The following is a 22542-nucleotide window of genomic DNA, read 5'->3' as shown; positions in this document are numbered from 1 at the left end:
ATGCCCAATCTTTATTTAGCTTGCTTTGTTCTTCGAGAGATGTATGTATGCTTTATTGTACACATAGGGTTGAATAATCACCAGAAAATTTTTTACCAAATTGTACTATGCTTAAATACACTTAAAAGAAACAACTCGGGGTCAGACTCTTGAAGTTTGAACCCACACCAGCTACTTAGTCATGTTGAACTAAATTGCCTTCTTATTTGCCGTGCTCATCACTCTGCTGGCTGTGGAGATCACAGAGACACCTGCATTCTTATATGACTACATTATATCTATCTCAGCCTCAAACTTGAGATTAGCTTGGCCCAGAGCAATATATGCTTGTATGTTTAAATTAAAAAAATGATGCCAGACAAAGTGACACTCATCTTTAATCTCAGCACTCCAGAGACAGAGGCAAGCAGATCTCTGTAAGTTTGAGGCCACTGTGGTCTCTATAATTTTCAAGCCAGCCTTGGAGGAGGAAGAGGAGGAGGAAGAAGAGGAAGAGGATGATGCAACAGCAACTCTGTGCATCAGATAACTTCAGCTTAGGAAGCATAAGAGATAGTGATGAAAATACAGTCTACTATGTCAAAATGGCATTGGAATATTTAATATTTGCAAGATTTGAACTCCACCATGAAACACTGTACATGAGCCTTGGTTTGTTTGTTTTTTGAAACAGAATGTCACTCTACCCCAGGCTGATCTTGAACTTAAGTTAGTGCTTTTGCCTGAGCCTTTTGAGTGCTAGTATTCCAAGCATGCTGGGCTCTGTGGTAAGCCTTAAGGATAAATTCTATAGAAGCACAGCAGCTTATGAGTTTATGGCAAATACTGTGTTTTACAAGACATACTATTATTTCAGTACCTCATAACATCTCAGTGAGACTTTTACATTTTAAAATTATTTTTATTTGCCTTTTTGTGATGAGACAACTATATATATATATATATATATATATATATATATATATATATATATAAAATATGTAAATAACTTTATTATATGATAAATTGTGATCTGTTTATTTCTCTGATTGATTTTAAGCCAAGGTTTCCTTTTGTTGTTCTAGGCTAGCCTCAGATTTATGATTTTGTGCCTTAGTCTCTAATGTTCAGCATTACAAACATCTATCATCACACCCAATGTGATATAATTTTTAAATTTTTATTTATGTGTATTTGTGTCTGCCTGTCTGTGCATACACCATATATGTGTGGTACCCACAGAGACAAAAAGAGAGCATCAGAACTCCTGGAACTGGAGGTAGAGGTAGGTGTGAGCAGATATATGTGGAGGCTGAGAACCTAACCCAGATCTTTTTGCAAGAACATCAAGTACTCTTAGCTGCTAAGATATTTCCCAGCCCAAGATACAATATTTTTTTGTTTTTTGGGTTTTTTGTTTGTTTGTTTGGTTGGTTGGTTTTTGGTTTTGGTTTTGTTATTTTGTTTTGTTTTTCTTTTTAAGACATGGTCTCACACATAGTCCCAGCTAGCCTAGAATCCATGTGAAGACCAGACTTGCCTCAAACTCACATAAATCTGCTTGCCTCTGCCTCTTGAGAACTGAGTTGAAAGGTGTGTGTCACCAAACCTGGCTGTGATATAATTTTAAATTGTATATATCGTTTAAGTTTACTTTCTGAACCATTTTCCTGGTTTCAATACTGGTAGGTATATCCACACTGTAACTACTCTAGAATATATGTATATTTTACATATACATATTAAAACAATCTTAGAGTTTTAATTTAATTAGTTACTTTTTTATTGCCATGACAAAACACCATGACCAAGACAATGTATAAAAGACACATTTAATTTGGGCTTATGGTTTCTTGATGACAGAGTAAAAACATGGCAACAGGAATAGCTGAGCGCTCACATCTGGATCTGTAAGTAGGAAGCTCTGATGGAGGACACTGGGAATGGTCTGAGTTTTCAAACCTTAAAGGCCACTGCCAGTGACAAACCTCTTCCAACAAGGGCATGCCTCCTAATCCTTTCCAAATACTTCCTCCAATTGAGGACCAGTTATTCAAGCATGAGCCTATAGGGTCCATTCTCATTCAAACCACCACATTTTATGAATAAATTACTAAGTTATTTGCTATTAAAAACCTTTTTTGTTCGAAATATAGACATGTCCCACTAATAATGATTCAGTTTTACATTGTTTTATTCTATTTTAAGTATATACTACACATATGCTATATATTTGCATCTATTTCCAAACTCCCTTTTTCAATTTTGTTTTGATCAGTTCTCGTCATATTCTCCCTGGCCCTTTTGGTTATTAGGAGTGAGCTGAGCCGACAGAAGCTTCATACCCAGGAGCTACTTTCTCAACTGGAAATGGCAAATGAAAAGGTGGCTGAGGTAAGAGAATGACTCCCCGTCCCCCATTGTCATCCCCTTCCCCATCCCACCTCCTTCTCCAGATGCACACACTGTAGCATTTTAACTGTAGCAAATCGTCTCTTACTTGGAAACAACCACATGGCATCATCTATAGATAGCCCAAAAAGTCCACACTTAATATAGTATGTATAAAAGCTTTGAAAACCAGGCATTCCCTCTTTTTCATACGAATCTCTAAGATTGTTTTATTACCTAATTCCTCTTAGTTTGTTTTACTCCATCACAAAAGGCACATCAAAAATACTTTTGTCTAATAGAGTATAGAAAAATAGTATTAAAATAGATCTACCTTAGATTCAGATGCAAAAATAGTTTTACTCTCCCCCCCCCCCATGGCTTTATAAAAGCAAACAGTTTCTAGACTTAAGGCTCCTAGTTAGAGCTCTAGATCCTCATTTATGTGAATTAGCTTCAGATATGTGGGTTAGAATCCTATCCTTACTGTCATCCACAAGAAACACAGTGAGATCACCACCCTTGAACATTGATGATATGAGACACTTACAAAATAGCTAAGATTTTATATTAAAATATTCCACATAATTTTCAGTACAGTGGAGTTCAGAATATTTGCTCAAAAGGAAACAAAAAGATCAGATTTATGTAGTCTGCACTTTGCTTAACCATTATTATAAATATGTATCTTATGTAGTCTGTTTATAGATATTAAAATGATTATTGTGTACAACACGATCTCTCCCCAAGATTTCTCTAGCATATGACATGCCTCTTAAAATGCAAAACTTAAATTTAATACTTGAACAACTTGGTTAGTTAGTACAGCTGAATAGGTCTCTTCATAGGCCTAACTTTGCTTTTGGACACTATTAATTAAATAACCCAGTACTCTTATTTCAGTGTTATATTGCTAGGCATGGCATTCAGTATAATCCCTTTTTGGTAGGGTATAAAGAATTATCTTGTGCCTCATAGAAAAGAGGGGTTTACAAGTCATTCCTGTTTGGCCTTATATTCTCTGAAATCAGTTAAATCCCAGAAAACCTATATAATAATTTTATTCATACAAAAATAAATTTTTCAGGTGCACTGTGCCAAACAGGTAAGTGTGTAAAAAAGAGCACATTTTCAGTTGACAAATTGTTTTTAACTTGTTGAGGTAACAGTATGTAATGATGGCTTGGTGTCGTATTATAGTCCCTACTGTATCATGGTGTTACAAACAAGGCTAGTAAATAATGTAAAACTGCATCTTCATGGTTCCAGAAGCAAGAATGTGTTTAGAATGTTGGCTTCACAAATACAGGAGATTAGAACAGCATCTTTGGGGGACTATATTTCAATACATGGCAATGTCTAATAACCCTGTTAACCCTAATAGCTTCTGCAGGATGCAGATGTCCTGGGGAGCATAGAAGCAAAGTTCACTTCACCTTTACAGAAGCTGCAGTTGTAAGGCCCAGTGCTTTCCTTCTAGGACCTGAAGCACCACAAGGTCAACAAACCAGAAACTCAATCTTGCTTGTATTTGTAATTCAGTTTGCTTTTAGGTTTGTCAAACTGAGTCTTTGATGATATTGGGGGAGGAAATAACTTGACTTCGGACAGTTGTTCTCAGCCTTCCTAATATTATAAACCTTTAATTCAGCTTCTCATGTTGGGGTGATCCCAACCATAAAATTATTTTTGTTGCTGCTTCATAACTGTAACTTTCCTTCTATTATGAGACATAATGTAATGTAAATATCTGATATGCAATCGCTATGAAAGGATCATTTGACACCTTCCAAAGGGGTTGTGACTCACAGGTTTAGAACCACTGACTTAGGAAGGAGTTAAATCAACATTGTGATATTAGGCCTATAATTGGAAATTATATCCAAATATATCCAGAATATAATTGGGAAATGTAAATGTGGAGATAATGTTATCTTTATTTTGCAAGTAGGAAATAAGGTCCAGGTTTTTCATTGGCTAGTCCATAAAACATATCTATATTATATTTGGATTTAAAATTGTTTTATATTTCCCCTTAAAAGAATGAAAAGTTAATTCTGGAACATCAAGAAAAAGCAAACAGACTTCAAAGGCGTCTAAGTCAGGCAGAAGAGAGAGCTGCTTCAGCGTCCCAGCAGGTAAGGGACACCCTCATTACCCAAGGCTGATAAACAACCTTCATAGATGAAAAATAAAGTTCTCAGAGAACAGTCAGTTGACCTGCATAAAATTAATCTCTTTCATACTTGCAGTTAAAGCAAAAAAAAAGTAAAGCAGAAAAAATAAACATCAGTATCTTCTAGCTACACCTACATCTAAAACTACCATGTATCTCTGGTAGCCAAAGATAACTTTTAATTGAAATTTATTAAAGTAAAAATTTAATGTCATACTAGCCAGATTTGAAGTATATATACTTATATATTTGACAACTATGTGGTTATAACAATATGAAGATTGGGCAGAGAAGATACAGAACATCACTGTCTGCACAAAAGCTCCTGCCACATAACCCTGTATGGGACATAACGTTCTGTCCAAAATCAGCTAGATACTCATGTCTGTATTTGAGAGTATCCTTTTGACATTTCAAACTGTATTTTTATTTTAGAAAACAAAATATTCAGGTACAAGTTACCTTTATTGAATGTCCATTTGTATATAACCAAATAAATCCAAAATATAATTTTTAAAAACTTACCTATTGGGAAATAATTTGAAAAATATAGTCTATCAGTGAAATTCTAGAGCAAATAGTCATTTCTCATAATGTACATGTAATTTACGTACGTACGTGTGTGTGTGTGTGTGTGCGTGTGTGTGTGTGTGTGTGTGCATGCGTGTGTGTGTGCGCGCGCGTGTGTGTGTGTGTGTGTGTGTGTGTGTGTGTGTGTGTGTAATTCTAAATTAGGAGCAATAGCTCCTCCTTTTGGGAAAGAAAAGAAACTAGTTCAGTTCAGTGATCATTTAGGCAATTTGGATGGATGGATGGATGGATGGATGGATGGATGGATGGATGGATGGATGGATAAATGGATGGATGGATGGATGGATGGATAAATGGATGGATAAATGGATGGATGGATGGATGGATGGATGGATGGATGGATGGATGGATGGATGGATAAATGGATGGATAATTGAATGAGTAGATGGAAGGAATGATGACAACAAAGCAAATTAAGTCAAAACTGCTGTTAATTAACACTGGATATAAGTGTACTGTTACCATCTGAGGGCATTGTTCTTAGCCACTGATGACATAGACGGTGCCATTTAGTAGCAAGTTGTTGTTGTTGTTGTTGTTGTTGTTGTTGTTGTTGTTGTTGTTGATGATGATGATTGTTGATGGTTGTTGTTGATTGTTGTTGGGTTTTGTCTTTGTTTTGAGACAGGGTCTCTCTATGTAACCTGAGCTCCCTGGAACTCACTATGTCATCTAGGCTGACCTGGAATTCACAGAATTCTGCCTAGCCTGCCTCTCCATCCTAAATGTTGAGATTAAAAGCACCACACCTGACTTTCCCTCTAATTTTAAAAGGTTAAAAATCCATACAAATACTCAGCACTAAAATATGAACAAAACTGTGCTCAGATAGGAAAAATGTTGCAAATATTAAGAGAAATAGAGTGAATCTAATATGCAATTATTTCTGAAGCAGATAATCTAAGCGTAAAGGAAAATAGACTCGGACTTTTCAACTCCTAAGAGGTGTGCACATCTGATCGGGTGCATATGTTCACTTAAAATAGATCTATGTATAAGTACTTTACACCTGCAGGTAGCTGTAGGTGGTAGCTCTTTCCTATAGTTTTGGGACTCAGGGCTTATGCTGATGGGTCACAAGATTCAAGGCTAATCTAGACTACATAGTGAGATCCTGTCTCAATAAATAAATAAACAAACTGAAGAGAGAATTAGAGTGAAGTTTAGTGAACATTTTTGGGAAGGAAACCTGCCTTATGCTATGTGTTGTTTTGTATTGTTCAGTCTTTTTATCATCTGGACATATAATTAACCCCAGTTAATATTCAAACATTACTTTCCCATTAGACTTGTCTTCCTTAAAATCTGTAATGATCCAGTTACCAGCTCTGCTTTATATTTGCCCAGATTGAATTTGTGTTTGAGACACTTTGCTGATTAACTTTTATCTAAATGGTCTTCACCATCTGTAGACTATAGGAATTTAGAGTGTATCACTCTGAGCTATAGAGTGTCACATTTGGCATGCATTTCTCTAATGTGATGCAGACACTTCAAGAGTAAAATAGAATGATCACACAGAAAGACCTTTCAAGGCCATCCCCTCAGGTGACTTGATAACTGTTGGTTATGGTACATACATCACACTGTGCTTTATCTTAGTCTCGTTCTCTCCACAGAGAAACTACTTACTGATTGTTTATTTTGTTTGCAGCTCAGTGTGATTACAGTGCAGAGAAGAAAAGCAGCTTCCATGATGAATCTGGAAAATATTTAAACATATTCATAGTTCACTGACAGAACTGTAGAGTTGGGAAAGCTGTTGTACCAAACGTATTGACATGGAGAAGCCTGCTGAGAATGGGGAAGGCTTGTGTCATTTTGCATAAGCATTTTCCATTCTGTTTTGAGGGTTATTGGAAAACAGAACAGTGACAGCTTCTTGTAAGTAGAAAACTATAATCCTATATTTGAGATTCAGTAGAGAATAAAGCCAGCTGAGAAGAACTCACTGCCTTCATCAATGTCTATTTTTAATTCCTTTTTCCCCCTCCTTGGAAGAACATAATATTTTCAAGAGGTTTAATTAAATCCCTAGAATTTGATATTTCAGGTTCTAAGATTTGGAGATTTAATGTCTCATTTTTTACTCTTAATTCATTTTTATAATTCTTAAGATTCTATTTTACTATGAATTCATAAATGTAATAAATTATGTATTTTGTAAAATTATGTTGTCATGTATTTGAGTGCATAATTGTAATTTATTTTTAACTATAGTTTTAAGAATTTGTAGACATTGACAGCATTTAAGCATTTAAGGGGAGGAGTTTATTCTTTTCTTTTTCTTCAAAGTTTACTAATCAGATAGAGATCTTAAATTGTAAGTCTTTATAGCTTTGAGTTGTAGTTCGGCAATGCTTCATAGAGTTATATACTTACTTTCTCTGGTTTGAGCTTCCTGTGCACTGCTATAGCAGATATCTGAGTAACCAGCTAGAAGGCTTTAACAGTTGTCCAAATGAGTCGGAGGCAGTAGGAAAATATTCCTGTGTATGCATTTACCCCCAAAGTTTAGGAACGGTGCTAACAAAATGACAGACAGACTGGCAGAAATCTTTGTCAAGGAGCTGGGAATTGAAGTCATGAAAATAGAGGTGTTTGCCTAGAGCCTTCCATGATCTGGCTAGCAGCTTCCCAAACCACTCTTTCCCTTTCTTCTTGTGATCCAAGCTTAGTGGCCCTCTTTAATTTTGTGGGTGCAGCATCCTTTCTCCCATCAACAAAGTGTGCACATACTTATGCCATATTTCTATGAGACCTTCAGATTTCAAATATCACTTCCTCTGGGAAGGGTTCTCTAACTTGAGGCAAGGTGAACTCTCTTGTTATATTAGTGTTTTTAATGGTGTCCTTTTTGTCTCTCATTGTAGTTGTTTTTTTTGTTTTGTTTTTTGTTTTTTTAACTCTTGGCAGATCCTTGATACAAAATAACATTTCCTCTCCTTCAACTAAGTTCCTGGCATGTTGAGGGTCAGGAATAACTGTCCATAAACTAAGTTTTTAAGAACAGGATCACACAGAATGGCCCCATTTGTTACATGAGAAGAACCCCTTTGCATCTAAGAAGAACCTCTCCAGTTATCTCTTCCTGAATACTCCTAGTATTCTCCGAGGGAAGGATAAGCTATCAAGTGTGTCCTTCTGGCCTCTGAATTTGTTAATTTCTAATGTGAAAATGCTAGTGGGCTTTAACGTTTATGTATTGGTCAAACTTAACTGCATTACATTATCATTTCTGTGAACTGTGTTTTAAGTAATATAGAAAATGAATAGGAAAGAAGAAAGAAATTGCCTGTCTAAAATTGAAGCCAACATAGCTAGTTCATCTTATTTATTCATGCATCTTTTATTATGTCTTCCTGAGAAAGAAAGGAGATATGATTACCACTTCTTTCCTTTGTGTACAAATATGCAAATTGGGACAGTCTGTAGTCTCCAAATTCTTTTCTGTGTGAGAACTCTAGTACCCCACATACAGGAGAAAATTAGCAGCAATTTGGCCATTCATTTATTCAGCAGATACAATTTCCTAGCTATACTGTCTTTTTAGAGCAACTCTCAAACAAATCATCATAAAAATCATTTAAATATTACATAAATCTGGTTTGGGGCCATAGCACATTTGAGCATTAATAATAATAATAACAAATTTCAGGGCTCAGCAATTATGAGCACCTGGTGCTCTTCTAAGGACCCCAGGTCAGTTCCCAGAACCCACATAGGGTAGCTCACAACCACCTAAATTCCCAACTCCCTTTTCTAGCCCTTGCTTTCATACACACATAACAACAGTAAAAGAACACACATATATAATTTAAAATAAAAATCCTTTTAAAAAATAATAAATTTGAATAATATAAACACAGAACTCACATAAAAATCCTCAAAAATATAAAAAATTAAAACCAAATGAGCAAAGCAGCAAATTTAGCTAGGCACTGTTCTTCACATCTATAATTCCAGTACTGAGAATATGAAGCAGAAAAATGCAAAACCAACTTGGCTACATCATGGATTCTAAGTAAGCCTAAGCTATAGAGTGAGCCCTTTCTTACAACAAAAAAATAACAAAGAAAATGGTATTGAGGGAGTAAACTAATAAATTTCTAATATGCTTTTTTTTTTTTCAAAATAATTTAGGGGCTCAGGAGAAGGTTCCACGATTAAGAGCACTGGCTGCGTTTTCAGAAAACCTGGGGTTTGGATGCCAGCACCCACTTGGTAGCTACCAACAAACTTTAACTCCATTTCCAGAGGATCTGACACCCACTTCTGATTTCCATGTGATGCACATATGTGGTGCATAGGCATACATGCAGGCAACACATTCACACACAAAACTAATTATAAAGTTAACTGTTTAATTCCCCTAACCATGTACCTATACTTATGGTTTTACAGAGACATGATGATTGTCTCTTCTGTCAATTAAGTCATAAGAATGTTTGGCATTTGTGGTACTATTAATGTTGTCATTTATATGAAGAAGAAGAAGAAAAGTAACTATGTACATGCCCGTGAAAACAAAGACATCTTGAAAGTAATTTTTTTACAGTGCTATCACCTTTTAAAAATTTTTTAATCTTTTTTTTACACTCCAGATTTTTTTATATTATTTATATATTTATTTATATGAGTACACTGTAGCTGTCTTCAGACACACACCAGTAGAGTGTGCATCAGATCCCATTACAGATGGTTGTGAGCCACCATGTGGTTGCTGGGAATTGAACTCAGGATCTTCAGAAAAGCAGTCAGTGCTCTTAACCTCTGAGCCATCGCTCCAGCCCTACACTCCAGATTTTATCCCCCTCCTAGTTCACCCTCAGACTGTTCCACATCCCATACCTCCTCCTCCCCCGCCTCCACCCCCCATCCACCATCCACCATCCTCCACACCCTGTCTCCAGGAGAATGTCCCCACCCCCACCTCACCAGGCCTCCCCATTCCCTGGGGCCTCCAATCTCTTGAGGGTTAGGTGCATCTTCTCTGACTGAACCCAGACCCAGCAATCCTCTGCTGTATATGTGTTGGGGGCCTCATATCAGCTGATGTACGCTGCCTAGTTGGTGGTCTAGTGCCTGAAAGATCTCAGGGGTCCAGATTAATTGAGACTGCTGGTCCTTCTACAGGGTCGCCCTCCTCCTCAGCTTCTTCCAGCTTTTCCCTAATTCAACCACAGGGGTCAGCAGCTTCTGTCCATTGGTTGGGTATAAAGATCTGCATCTGACTCTTTCAGCTGCTTGTTGGGAGGGCAGTAAGACCCAACAAGACCTCTTTTCCATTTTTGTCCCTGCAGTTCTTTCAGACAGGAACAGTTATGGATCAGAGTTTTTGACTGTGGGATGGCAACTAGATCCCTCTCTTGATGCCCAGACTTTCTGCTGGAGGTGGGCTCTACAAGTTCCCTCTCCCCACTGCAGGGCATTTCATCTATCACCTTTTAGCCCAAGAATTTACCGTAAACCATGGCAGTGGGATGGGGGTGTAGCTTGGTGGAAGTACACGCGCCTGTGTACACAAGAAACTGTATTCAATCTCTAGTACACCAAGAGCAAAAATCCCTAGACACTGCACCTTCCTACAGGTACTGGTGTGCACTATGACGCGTTCGTTACCTCAGCTAGCCACTGTTCCCTTACTTGATAACAAGTCACAGCCCTTCAGTATGGTTGCTCAGTATTTTTCCAGGCAGTTCCCTGGTGCTACTTGTACCTTACCCTAAGAACAGCAAGAAAGACCCACCCAAGCTTTCGCCTTGTAAATAAATGTTCACTTGTACCACACCAGTCGTGTTTCCCATATCTAACCTAATAATCCTAGGAAAAAAATGGCTAGTGTTCTTGGGAATTCTGTGTAGCACCCTAGAAATCATAATTCATTCCTTTAGTGTGTATTGAGCCATTTAATTCCTTGAATAAAGTTTCATTCAGTATTTTCACTTGAAGCTAGCCCAGTCCTTGAAGAGAGAACGTGCCAGAAGAACACAATATGATGTGTAAGGAAAACTGTTAGCACTTGGATCTGTGAAAATAGAAATGACACTAGTGTCTTATGTAAACTAATATATTTATTAGGGTAAAATTTATTAGGGTAAAACTAATATAATGATTAGGGTAGAAAGTAACAGTTTTATTTATACCTAAAATAATTCATTGGAAAATTGTCCAAGATATGTGATAACTGTGCTGATGTGTGTGTGTGTGTGTGTGTGTGTGGTATTTATTCATTGTTACTCTATGGAGCAATAGGCATTTGCGTTTTTATTTTTACATATAATCCAAAACCGCTGCTTGGTAGAGATGATTTCCTTTCCAATAATAGGAAGTATGGCAAAGGTTAAACATTTGCCAAAGTCATATCACAGGCAAATGACACAGGATTCCTTGTACTCTGCAGCATTGTTTCTCTCAGTGTGCGGTATCAGTGCTGCTGGCATTGATACAGAAGTAATCTTTATAAATGTGCTCAGTGCCTGGGATGGAACTCACATCAGCATCTAGGTGCTCTACTAGACAAGGTAAAATCCTTCTCTTTTTAGGTCACAGGTCTAAATTCTTCATCAAAAATACAGATCTCTAGGACAAACTCTATCACATTCCTTTAAAAAAAAAAATGGGTCAATGGGTCACAGTTGGTCTGGTTCTTCAGAGCAAAAACCCCACTTCCCTGGTATGTCTTACTGTTAATTTACCTTTCTGTTGTGATAAATTACCATGACCAGGAGCAACCTGATGAAGATTTCTTTGGTGTACAGTGCCAGAAAGCTAGAGTTCAAAATTGTGGGGATAATATGGCATGGTGTGGCACCTGGCTGATCACATCTCTGTCTGCACACAAGAAGCAGAAAGTGCAAATACAGAGTGCGAGTAGGACGTGCAACAAGGCTATGATCCCCACTGAGAACCTTTTAAAGCTTCCCAAACAGTGCTGCTTGCAGGGCGCCAAGCGAGCCTGTGGGAGACGTTTCTTCTCTAAACCCCCACACTCACCTACGCCCATGACCTTTTAATACTATCTAGTACCCTGTTCATCTTTTACTGCTTCGTTTTTCATTCTATGGATGTATTAAAACTTTCTCTTAAAGTTTCCTCACGGTGTCTGTCTTCTACTTGACTATTAGTGATACTTCCCATTCAATATTTTATTTAATGCCTTGAGGTTTTTGCTTCTGAAATTGAATTTTGATATTTCTTCATTATTTGTATGTCTTTACTAAATTTTTCTTCTTTATCTGGTATTGGACTTGTTCAACTATTTTTTCTTTGGATTTATTTGGAAGCTTATTTTGTGACCTCTTCTGTTTTGTTGAACACTTTTGAAGATGACTCTTGAGTACTCTGAGATTTCATCTAACTCACTCTCATTCTAATCCATTACTGTGGAATTAGTAATTTTCAGAGGACTCATGCTGCCCTGGCTTTTCATGTCTCTTATGCTCTCCGCCTTGGCATTTGGCATATCTGGGTCATCAGTTGGATTTTTGTCTCTTTCATCTGGAGTATTTTCAATGCTCTGATGGTTGAAACACTGTTGATACTAGCGTTTCTCTACATAAGCCTGGGAGCGTGAGTCAGTAACTAAACCCTCATCTATGCTCAGCATACTAGACTTCCCAGCTGTCCTCCAGAGCTGTCACACCGATGGATGGAACTAACAGCACAGCCAGGAAGAACAGTCACTAGGTTCCAGTAACTGGAGACGGGGAAGTAACAGGGTAAAGTACAGAGTCCAAAAAATGCCTGTCTGCCCAGGGGAGGATGGCACGGAAGCAAGAAGGGCATGGCTAGAGAACTAGAACTGCCGAGGAAAACTAGAAAAAGGAAAAGAATCTGTGAAGGGGGAAGATAGGCAGCTCCAGAGGGGAAGGGAGAGAGAAACAGGGAGCGGCCATTTAAAACAATCTGCATTGAGGCAGAGGCAGAAGGCCTCCAACTCCAGCCTCTGTGTCTGCGACTGTGTTCTGCAGAACGTAACCAAAAACAAAGGGCAAACGAGAGTAAGGTAGGATAAAGCTAATCCAGTGCCTTAATTAGATTATTAGTGAGGAGAAGATCGTTTATTTCACTCACATTTCCATGCAGCATCTTTATCTTAAGCAGCCAGGGCATAGAGGGAAACTGTTTATTGGCTTGCTGCTCCTGGCTCACCCTGCTTGCTTTATAGAACCCAAGACCACTCACTCTCCCAGGAATGGCACTACCCACAGAGGGTTTGGCTCTTCCACATCAATCACTAATTAAGAAAATACCCTACAGGCTTGCCTGCTCACAGTCCACTCTTATGGAGACATTATGTCAATTAAGGTTTCCTCCTCAGATGACTGTTAACTTGTATCAAGTTGACATAAAATTTGCTAACACGTCCATTAAATTTAAATTAGATACTAAGGGAAGGAAAGAGTATTGGGTGCAGGCTCCAGGTCTGTATGTCACTCTCACCTAAATACAGGTGCCAATCCCATTCTATGCTGACCATATTCTACAGGCAGAAGCCCCGTGACACTTCTCTGGGCTTTCAGAGGAACCTTTGCCTCTGTGTCCGCCTTGCTGCACACTCTGCAGGGCTCTTTTTCTAAATGGCTTCTTACCACTGCTCAAATAAAGTTCAAGGGAAGAAAGACTTTGCCTTCCCTCCCATCTCTGTTATTTGAAGTGCGGTGTGGGTTTCCTGAGGCACTGAAAGCTGTGTTATAAAGCTGAAGTCCAAGTCCTTTGTACCACTCACTGGAGGAGAGCATTCCTCAGTGAGATCTGAGCCCTCCTGGATGCACACCCAACTCTCCTGTTTTCCAGTTTCCCTCTACCTCATCTACCTCACAGGGTGACTGCTCTCCTGGAGCTTCATCTGTGTGCACGTGTCATTCATCAGCCACCTTCATGAGTCTTAATATCATATCCTGCCCTTTCTGACTTAAGCACTAATTCGAAAGCCCCTTTTTAGTGCCTTGACAATCTCCTTGGGTGACTGTCTATCTAGTAGATATAAAGTCAACTTCTAGTAGATATAAAGTCATATTTGTACATATTTCCACACCTAGAAAACTAGTGTCCAAATCCTAAAAATCAGTCAAGTAATGGAAAATCCTATGTTTCTAAGCAAACAGCACAGAGCCACAGCTGGGGAGGAAGAGACTCTGCCTTTGAGGCTACTATGTGGGGAAACAACGGAGGAAAAGATGTGCTTCAGGAAGAGATTGTTTTACATTAGAAATAATCCTGAAGTTAGACCAGCCAGCCAAACAAGTAGGTAAAACAACCCCCGTCCCACAGTTGGCAGCTCTACTACGAAAGCCCAGTCACATACAAGCTAGGCCATGTTACTGGCTGGCAGCCCTTTATGAATGGCACTGTCATTCGTTTTGCTTTGCTTTGCTACTTGACTTGGCATTACATTTTGTTTGTTTCTTTTTTTTCTGCTGGGGTTATAGGCACTCACCATCACACCATGCAGCACTGCTCATCCATTTACACCAATGACTAATGACCAGCTTTGTTATGCTCAGTATCACAAAAAACGAAAAAAAAAAGGTTGGGAGATTTTTGCATTAGTTCTATTTAAAGTGTCAAAACATTAGTCTTAATATTAGGCATTGTTGTCAAGAAACCAATTTTAAACAATTTTATCTTACAAACATTTTTTGAACTACACGGAATTCTTTGCATTCTTAACAGCAGTATTATTTTACCTAATCATATGTGCATTTATTTGTCTTACTGTAGATATATATGTTACATGAAAGCATATGGCTAAAGTAATTCCGTTCTTCCTAACCAAAAGGCAGAACATAATCCATAACAGACTGGACTTCTATCATTTTATGCTCATAGTCTCTTTAGCATGATGTGCTAAGCGAAAACAATTGATTTTACTATAGATGATTTAATGAAATGAAGTTCACATATATATAGACCTGTATGTCCTCAAGAGCATTTGGACTGCTTTTTGTGAACTGCTTTCATATTGAGATCAGCAGAGGGTGGAGACTCAGACTATCGGGAATGGTTTCCAAATCACCCCACAGATGGAAAGCCTCAGTTTCCTCATTGGCAAAAAGAGAACAGTGCCTGCCTAAAGACAAATCGGTGTACTCTATACAGACCAGTGCTTGCCCCTTGGTGAGCCCAGTCTAATTACCAAGTCTGGAGGCTCCTCTGAAGGCTGTACAGAATGACAGAATCTGCCATTTGGAAGTTGTCACTGTGGAGATAGCATTGGCAAGGTTACAGCTAATTAGAGGAAGCAGGAGTTCATTTCAGCACAGCTTGAGTCAAGGAAACAAGACTAAGCTGTTGCAACAATCTAGCAAGAAATGAAGAACCATATAGTGATGATGGAAACACAGAAATGGGGAATGTTGGGGTGTTACAATAGAAACCCTGACAACGAACCATCGAAGAAAAGCCCTCAAAAAAGACGCCCTGGGTGTCACTGCCTGAAGAGAAATATCCAAACCTCAAGTATCCGTTTAACCTGAGAATTATTCTCCCTTGAGAAAGCAGTCCACTCAGAAAAAGAACTGAGCTGCATGGAGAGCGGCAGAGATCAAGGAGTGGACAGGAGGCCAGATTAGATTGACTTCATCCTTTATGGAGAGGGTTTTCCAAACTGGCATAGACAAGGCTGTATTATCTAGTGCAGTGCTAAGCCTTAAAGAGAAACTGGAGGAAAGATTTCAGCGTTGCAATTAGTGGCAGTTTGTTGCAGATGGCTAATGTTTCAAAGGCAGAAGCATTTTCTCCTTGATTTGGGTGGAAACATGAACTCAAATCCCTGGTGCCACATTTCCCATCACAGATTATAGAATTGCCAACACCAGGCCCTTCCTTTGGCTCCTGGGGACTTAATTTCCCTAGGGAGCTATTATGATTATTCAACTTGAAGACCTTAAAGAAGAATCACAGTTATTTCTCTCTGGAGCCTTATGAGAGCAAGCAACACAAGTAAATAGTCACTAAGGAGGACAAGGAGAAATAAACAAGGGTTGAGACAACTATTGGATAATTCATGTTAGAAAAGACGCTTACAAATTTTAAATTTGAGTCATAATGATATGGCACCACTGCCTCTAATCATAATCTACCTGGATGGGTACACTGTTTTATCAGGCTTCCTGCTCCCAACATGAAGGTGCATTTAACTGCTGATTGTCTAAGACGGTTCCCCACTGCAAATTCTCAAAAACTAAAAGTTAGAACGAGGCCCAGTTCTGTCAAGTCCCAATGCTGTGATCTTGGAAATTGTTTTTGTGGGATGTAGGTCAGTTCCTCTTATTTGACCTACTGTTCCAGTGTTCTGTGCTCAAAGGCATTTAAGGAAACCACTCTGAAAAAAATGTTAAGTACTTCATAAATATAACCTTCAGGAATAACATCAGCTCATTGCGGATTCCTGGGTCTCCTATTAGTAAAATTGTATATATGGCTTACCACAGTTTAATCTGTGAAATGCTTTAAAATACTGCAACTCCAGTAAGACACCAAGATATTTGTTTTTTGCAGGAGAGATGGAAACCAGGGTCTTGCACATGCTGGACAAGTGTTCTCCCTCGGAGCTACAACCAATTATGTCTTTTAGGGGTATCAATTTGAAGATTTTTTTGAGGTGACCCCTAGTGGATCTATCTGAACCTCCCAAGTTACAGGATTATAGGCATATGCTGGGCAAGGTGGCATAAATCTCTTCAAAAATTGGGAAAACAGGCTCATGAGGCTTAGTGATTTGACTAAGGTGATGTGAATAGTAAAGGCTCAGCCTTTAAACCCTAACATGTATGTTACTTCAACAATTAAGTGTGTTAAGATTCAAATTATATTCTTTAAAGAGCCAAAGGTAGCATGGGAAGAGGAGGAGGTAGTGACAAACGGGCAGCATCCAGGGAAACTGCTAGTAACACTGCCCAGTGAGTCTGTATTCTACAGTGTAGGTAATGTTCCATACAGTTCTCATTCTCAATATAAACTGACACAACAAGCCCACCACTTAAGAAACCTTACCCAAAAGCAGATTTCAACAGACACTTAAAATGTATTGCAAAATGTACAGCATTTATTCACATACAGACAAAAAGGCACAAATTCTACTAAATAGTTCAACAAAAAAATACAGCTGTCTTCAACTAGTTTTATAAATACTTTCAAAAAGGGGGTAGAAATAAATACAGGATTGGGCCATGTAATATAAAATAGTCATCTCTACATAGACTTTGTTTAACTTCTGATTTTAACTCTTCATGCACCTTTTTTTTTTCAATTTTAGTTGAATGGACACCAAGCTAGGCACATAGTGAAAAATCCTCTGTACAAGGTTACAAATGTAATGACAAGTCTGTCCATTTTAAAATAATTAAGATTTGTACACAACACATAAAACCCTTCATTTAAATTTTGTGTTTATAACCTAACAAATGACATTCCAGGCAACTTTACAAAAGTTCAACTAGCCTACATTTTGACATAATACATTGATCATAATCAAAGATATTTCTTGGTCAGGATGCACAAGGAAGATTCAAAAGAACAAACAAACAAACAAAAAAGCTCAATACTAATAGAATGCAAGTGGGTAGGTAGGTGGGCTGCTGCTGCCTGTGGCCGCCTCATACAGAGTTCCCAGCATGACATGAACTAACTTACAAAGCTATCATTACACTGTCAGAAACCGTGCTCTATACCATTGCATTTCAAAGCAGTAATTAAACGTGTGGGCTTTTTTTTTTTTTGTTATGTTTTTGTGGGGGAAATTTTTTATTATTATTTTTTTTTTTTTTTTTCATTTTGTTTTATTTGTTTTTGGTTCAGCATAACTTGGAACATTTGAAAGCTTTTCAACCTAAATGTGGGGGGAAACAGGTAAGGCATTTATTTTTGCACAAAACTAGCATTCCTAATAGTGCAAATGAATCTGGTGCCTCCTAAAATGGTGAGAGGCCATATACTCACTAGATTAATTTAGGGTTTCTTTCTATGGCTTCACAGATTATTCCTCTATAAATTCTATTCTCACCCAGAGCTGTTGCTGTAATCAAAAGATAACTAGATCAGAGTCCAGCCTTTTCCTGTATCCAGCAAAAGGTTTTTGCTCAGATGCAAAACATCTCATTTTTAAATTAGGCTACAAGCAAAAGTACAACTTGGACTCCTGAGAATCTTCGAATACCAGTAGCAACGAGCTGATCTGGACAGCAGTCTCAAAGGAGCTCCATAGCTCAAAAAATAGTCAATCTAAAACCTGGGTCATCCTTTCCCCTCCCCTGAATTAGCTACTACAATGTACTTGAGAAGTTAAGACTTAGTTTGAAAATGTCATACATACGATGAGATGCATCAGATCTGTCATTTGATCATCTGATAAAACTTGCATAGCAAGATGGAATTCAATAAGCCTTTTCTGTTGTTGACAATCATCTGGAAGACTTGAAAGCTTCTACAAACTCAAAGCATTGCTCATTAAATATCAGAATGTCCCTGCCACATGGAAACAGATGTATAAATGAGTCAGGAATCTGAACATTGATATTAATAAACTAAGGGTAATTTAGGGGAAACTGGGCTTATTCCAAATGCCCTTAATTCTAAATCTCATTGCTAATGAAACTTCCCTTCTCTTAATTTTGATTCACAACTACATTGAATTCCAAAGAAAATAACAGGACTTTAACACTATCCACTTGTCTGAATACATATGCACTATATGAGGAGTGCAAAAACAGAACATTATACTCAAATTTAATGCTAAATTTATTATTGCTGATAACTTACTAGTTATTGCCATTTGCAATTCGAAAGTCCAAGTTACAAATCAGAGTTTAGAACTCCAACTCCAGAAACCTATTCAAGGATACACTTTGAATTCTTTCCTGTATAACCTTGATGCAACTTATTGCCTTTCTATATTTTAAAATATAACCTATTTTGCTTTTTGTTTTCCTTTTTGCTTAAGGAATCCACTCATGGTGGAAGCCTGGATTTCCCAAATATGCACTAGTGGTTGACTCTGTAGAGTGAGAGTCACCAGAAGTTCATCACTTGAACTTGAATAACCATTGTATTATTGGAAGCCAGATGGCCAAGTACTGGCAGTAGCCAGGGAAATCCCATTTGGATCCAAAGGCCAGCAGTTAGGAAAGAGGAAGGTCAAGCGGACTAGTAACACCTGGGCCTCAGCTGCCCTGTCTCACAGAAGTTTCTGGACAACTTTTCCTCCACCCGTCCTGTGTCCACAGCCCACTCAGGGCTTCGGGACCTTGCTACACGGGCCCCAAATCTCAGTGCAGCAGCTCTGCTCTGTCCCTGCAGCCTTCCAGCAATGCCTGTTGTGTAAACTCTTCCCCTGGATGCCACATGTGCAAGATCCCAGTGTTGTGAAGCTTCAGAACCTCAGCTCCTCATACCACACAGCCTGGGAGCCAAATGCCGTCAGCATTTACCATTCCTAGAAAATAAGCTTTGTGGGCTATAAATGGTACATGAGGGCTTCTAGAAATAGGACTTGTTCACCACACAGAATTCTATGATTCTGTAAGAGTGAGTATTCAAGAGTTTGTGCTTTGGGGAGAATGTAGAGGGCAATAATACATGGTGCTATTCAAGCCTGGCCCTCTGCAAAGTTACTTCATTTGTTGGTTTTTTTTTTATAGTGTTTAGTTCAGGTTCTAATCTTAGTGTCTTATGGTTACAGTCTACTCTTCTGTTTCCTCAACAAGTTGCAAATAACACAAACTTCTCACAATGATTTATAAATGACTCTGGAAAAAAATTCAATCTGAATTGCAAGGAAGTATGTCTGTAGCTCAGAAACAATGGGTATTTGCTTGCCCCTATTATCAGAGCTCTCCTCAGCACACGGCAACAAGCCATGTGCTTCCACACCGGCTGTTTCATCAAGAGGCCAAGATGCTTCGCCTGATGATATCTGTCCTCCTGCTGATGGTGCTGCTGGCATGGATACATTTCTTCTCTGATGCCTCGCTCTCTGAGTCACTCATTTCCCCATCAGGGGCGTACCCATCATTCTCACTGTCAGCTCTTAACCTGCTCTTCGCTCTCTCCTTGGCTGGAGCTCGGCTTACACCCAGATGGGAGCAGTCTGAGTGCTGGTGGCAGGCCCCATCATGGGCTTCTCCTTGCTGCTGCCGCTCCCCCTTCTTTGGAATCCGGAATCCTCCCCAGCTTTTCACTGGGCTGGCAGGTGTTATAGGCACTTTGACTAGGGAGCCATTGCACTTGGGCACAATCTCCTTCCTGGTGCCAGGTGCTGACTGCCCTACTCCAGGGGAGGTGGCAGCTCTTGTGTTGTCCAGATGCCTCTGGGATGTGTCTGTGGACCTGAGAGGCTTGTGACTCTGCTTAAAAGATTTGTCCTTTAAGTCTCCTTTAACGAGATCACAATGAAAACGATTGTCTCTTCTTTTCCCATGGTCTGGGGTCACCACACCATTTTTCTGTTGTGCTGATGATAGGAGACGTGCTTCTGCAAAAGTCTTTTCTAAGCTCAGCAAGCTTTCTGAGACCTCCAGCCCCTCCCTTCTACCACAAAGACCTGGCTGCTTATGCGAGGTCTTGCCCTCGGTCCCAGAACTATTCTGCACTGCATCTCGTTTATGGGACTTTTTCAGTGGATGAACCAAGGAAGTGCCCATTTGTTTCCTGAAGAATGCAGAATGCCATTTCAAGTCCTCTATCTTGGGAGCATTGGGGCCCACAGAAGGACTGTTGAAAAAAAGCATGTTCTCCAGTGCGGAGGAGCAGGAAGAAGGCACACCTAGGAACAGAAAACCAGAGGAAAAATTACATAAGCAAACCCAAACTCATAACATTCTAGACTGGAAACATCATTATACAAACTTCCCACCCAAGCAAGCAGCAGCAGCACTTTGTTTTAAAAAAAAAGATATGACCTGCTTCAAGAATCTGCTTTCAATCTTTGTAGTCAGTATACTAGATCTTTCTTTTTAATCCAAAGCCACTAAAATACAGTTTTTTATGAAACTTTGGGGAATCCATTTGAAATCTGTCCAATGGCGGCCACTACCTCTACATAGCAGCAATTGTCCCATCTACCAGTCACTTTCCTCTCTGAGACTAAGCAGAGCTTCTAAGTTTCTTTCTCAGAGGACCACGGAGGACAAGTACATGTAAATGTGCAAACTGAACACAGGTAAGTGCTCACGGTAATTCTGGACATGTAATACAAGAAGCAAAGTTCATTCGCTGTATGGAAAATGCGTGGAGGTCAACCTGTCATTCAAGTTGTTAAATCATTAAATCAGTCTTTTATGCAAATCACAAAACTCACATTTCATAGCTTAACCTAGTAAAAGCTTACATTTTATGAATTTATGAATATCAATTCTCATCTCATTAGAAACTGGCACTTCCTGTTTTTTTTAATCATTTTTTATTTTATGTGTATGAGTGTTTTGTCTGCATGTATGTCTGTACTATATAGGGTACAGTGCCCGTGGACGCCAGCAGAGGGCATCAGATCCTCTGGACCTAGAGTTTATTCTAATAGACTGTGAGCTGCTATGTGGGTGTTGGGAATCAAACCCAGATCCTCTGAAATATTCAAGCAGCAAAATACTCTTAACCACTCTCCAGCCTGACACACCCTAGTGTTTTGTCTGTTAGTTATGATCCACGAAAATGTGTTTCATACTCATTAATAAACCTTATAACGCTGGTCTGAAAACTGCTGGGGAATTCATAAGGACCATGGTTCTATAAGAGTCTCAAGACCAACTACAAAACAGCAAGTCTCGATGTTTTGTCTCCTCTTAAGATGTGAACCACAAGGTTCAGTTCCATTGTGTACTACAGGAACCCTCATAAGACCTTACAACCCACAAGACCTTAACAGCAACACAGCTGAGGTCCTTTTTACAAGCTGCTCATCTGAAAATGCCTGCTTTCTCCGAAAACAATCACTGGAGTCGATCTTGATGGCATTTGAAGTGTATTTTTTGTTTGTTTTTTATTGAAATGCCCCTAAAGCAAACAAAGATGGAGAAGGCCCAGTGTTGTCTGAACTATAATTTCTATCTACCTGACTTGAAGCTCAGGCAGGCCTCCCTTAAGTACCACTTCCACTAAAGAAGCTCTCATTCCACAAAATGACCCTAACTAGTTCCCAGAATCGCAAAAGTTTGAGCCATGAACTCTAAAAGACACATGTAAAGTCATGGGCATCTCCCTTGAAAGTGTCTTTAAGGGCAGGAAACTAAGCATCCCAGCTTAGAAATGAGAAAGAAAAGCCACTCTTGGGGGCTTCAGCTGCATTTGCATAGCATCCCACAACAATAAAGTCTTTTCAAATGGTTGTAATTGCTGTTCAGCTCAAAATGAAGAAAAGATTTGTTTCTCTTTTCTGAATTTCTGCTTTTGTTTTCTAATAACAAGGT

General features: G+C 38.9%; 2 protein-coding genes across 12 annotated transcripts in view; one reads left to right on the top strand and one right to left on the bottom strand.

Moving 5' to 3' along the window:
* The window catches only part of Sclt1 (sodium channel and clathrin linker 1), a 115847-nt gene extending 108526 nt beyond the window's left edge, over positions 1 to 7321 (top strand). For 2 of the 5 annotated variants that reach the window (NR_155540.1, NM_001081411.1), the window contains exons 19-21: positions 2295 to 2373; positions 4413 to 4508; positions 6792 to 7321. Coding sequence is in view for 4 of the 5 variants with exons in the window: in NM_001081411.1 (NP_001074880.1) it covers positions 2295 to 2373; positions 4413 to 4508; positions 6792 to 6854 (238 nt within the window). In the remaining variant the exon portion in view is untranslated. Of the gene's footprint in view, positions 1 to 2257; positions 2374 to 4412; positions 4509 to 6791 lie in introns of those variants that run through there. The other 3 variants (XM_006500786.3, XM_011239970.3, XM_006500787.4) reach the window with 3 other exon arrangements.
* Positions 7322 to 17161: 9840 nt separating this feature from the next.
* The window catches only part of Jade1 (jade family PHD finger 1), a 61131-nt gene continuing 55750 nt past the window's right edge, over positions 17162 to 22542 (bottom strand). For 4 of the 7 annotated variants that reach the window (NM_001130184.1, NM_172303.4, NM_001130185.1 and 1 more), the window contains exon 11: positions 17162 to 20903. In NM_001130184.1, the coding sequence (NP_001123656.1) occupies positions 20023 to 20903 (881 nt within the window). In that variant the 3' untranslated portion in view covers positions 17162 to 20022. The remainder of the gene's footprint in view (positions 20904 to 22542) is intronic. The other 3 variants (XM_030252630.1, XM_006500784.4, XM_030252631.1) reach the window with 1 other exon arrangement.

The sequence above is a fragment of the Mus musculus genome, chromosome 3 (genome assembly GCF_000001635.26).
Source record: "Mus musculus strain C57BL/6J chromosome 3, GRCm38.p6 C57BL/6J".
Lineage (NCBI taxonomy): Eukaryota > Metazoa > Chordata > Mammalia > Rodentia > Muridae > Mus > Mus musculus.
Note: the sequence above shows the minus strand (reverse complement) of the source record. Positions and strands in the feature narration are given on the sequence as shown.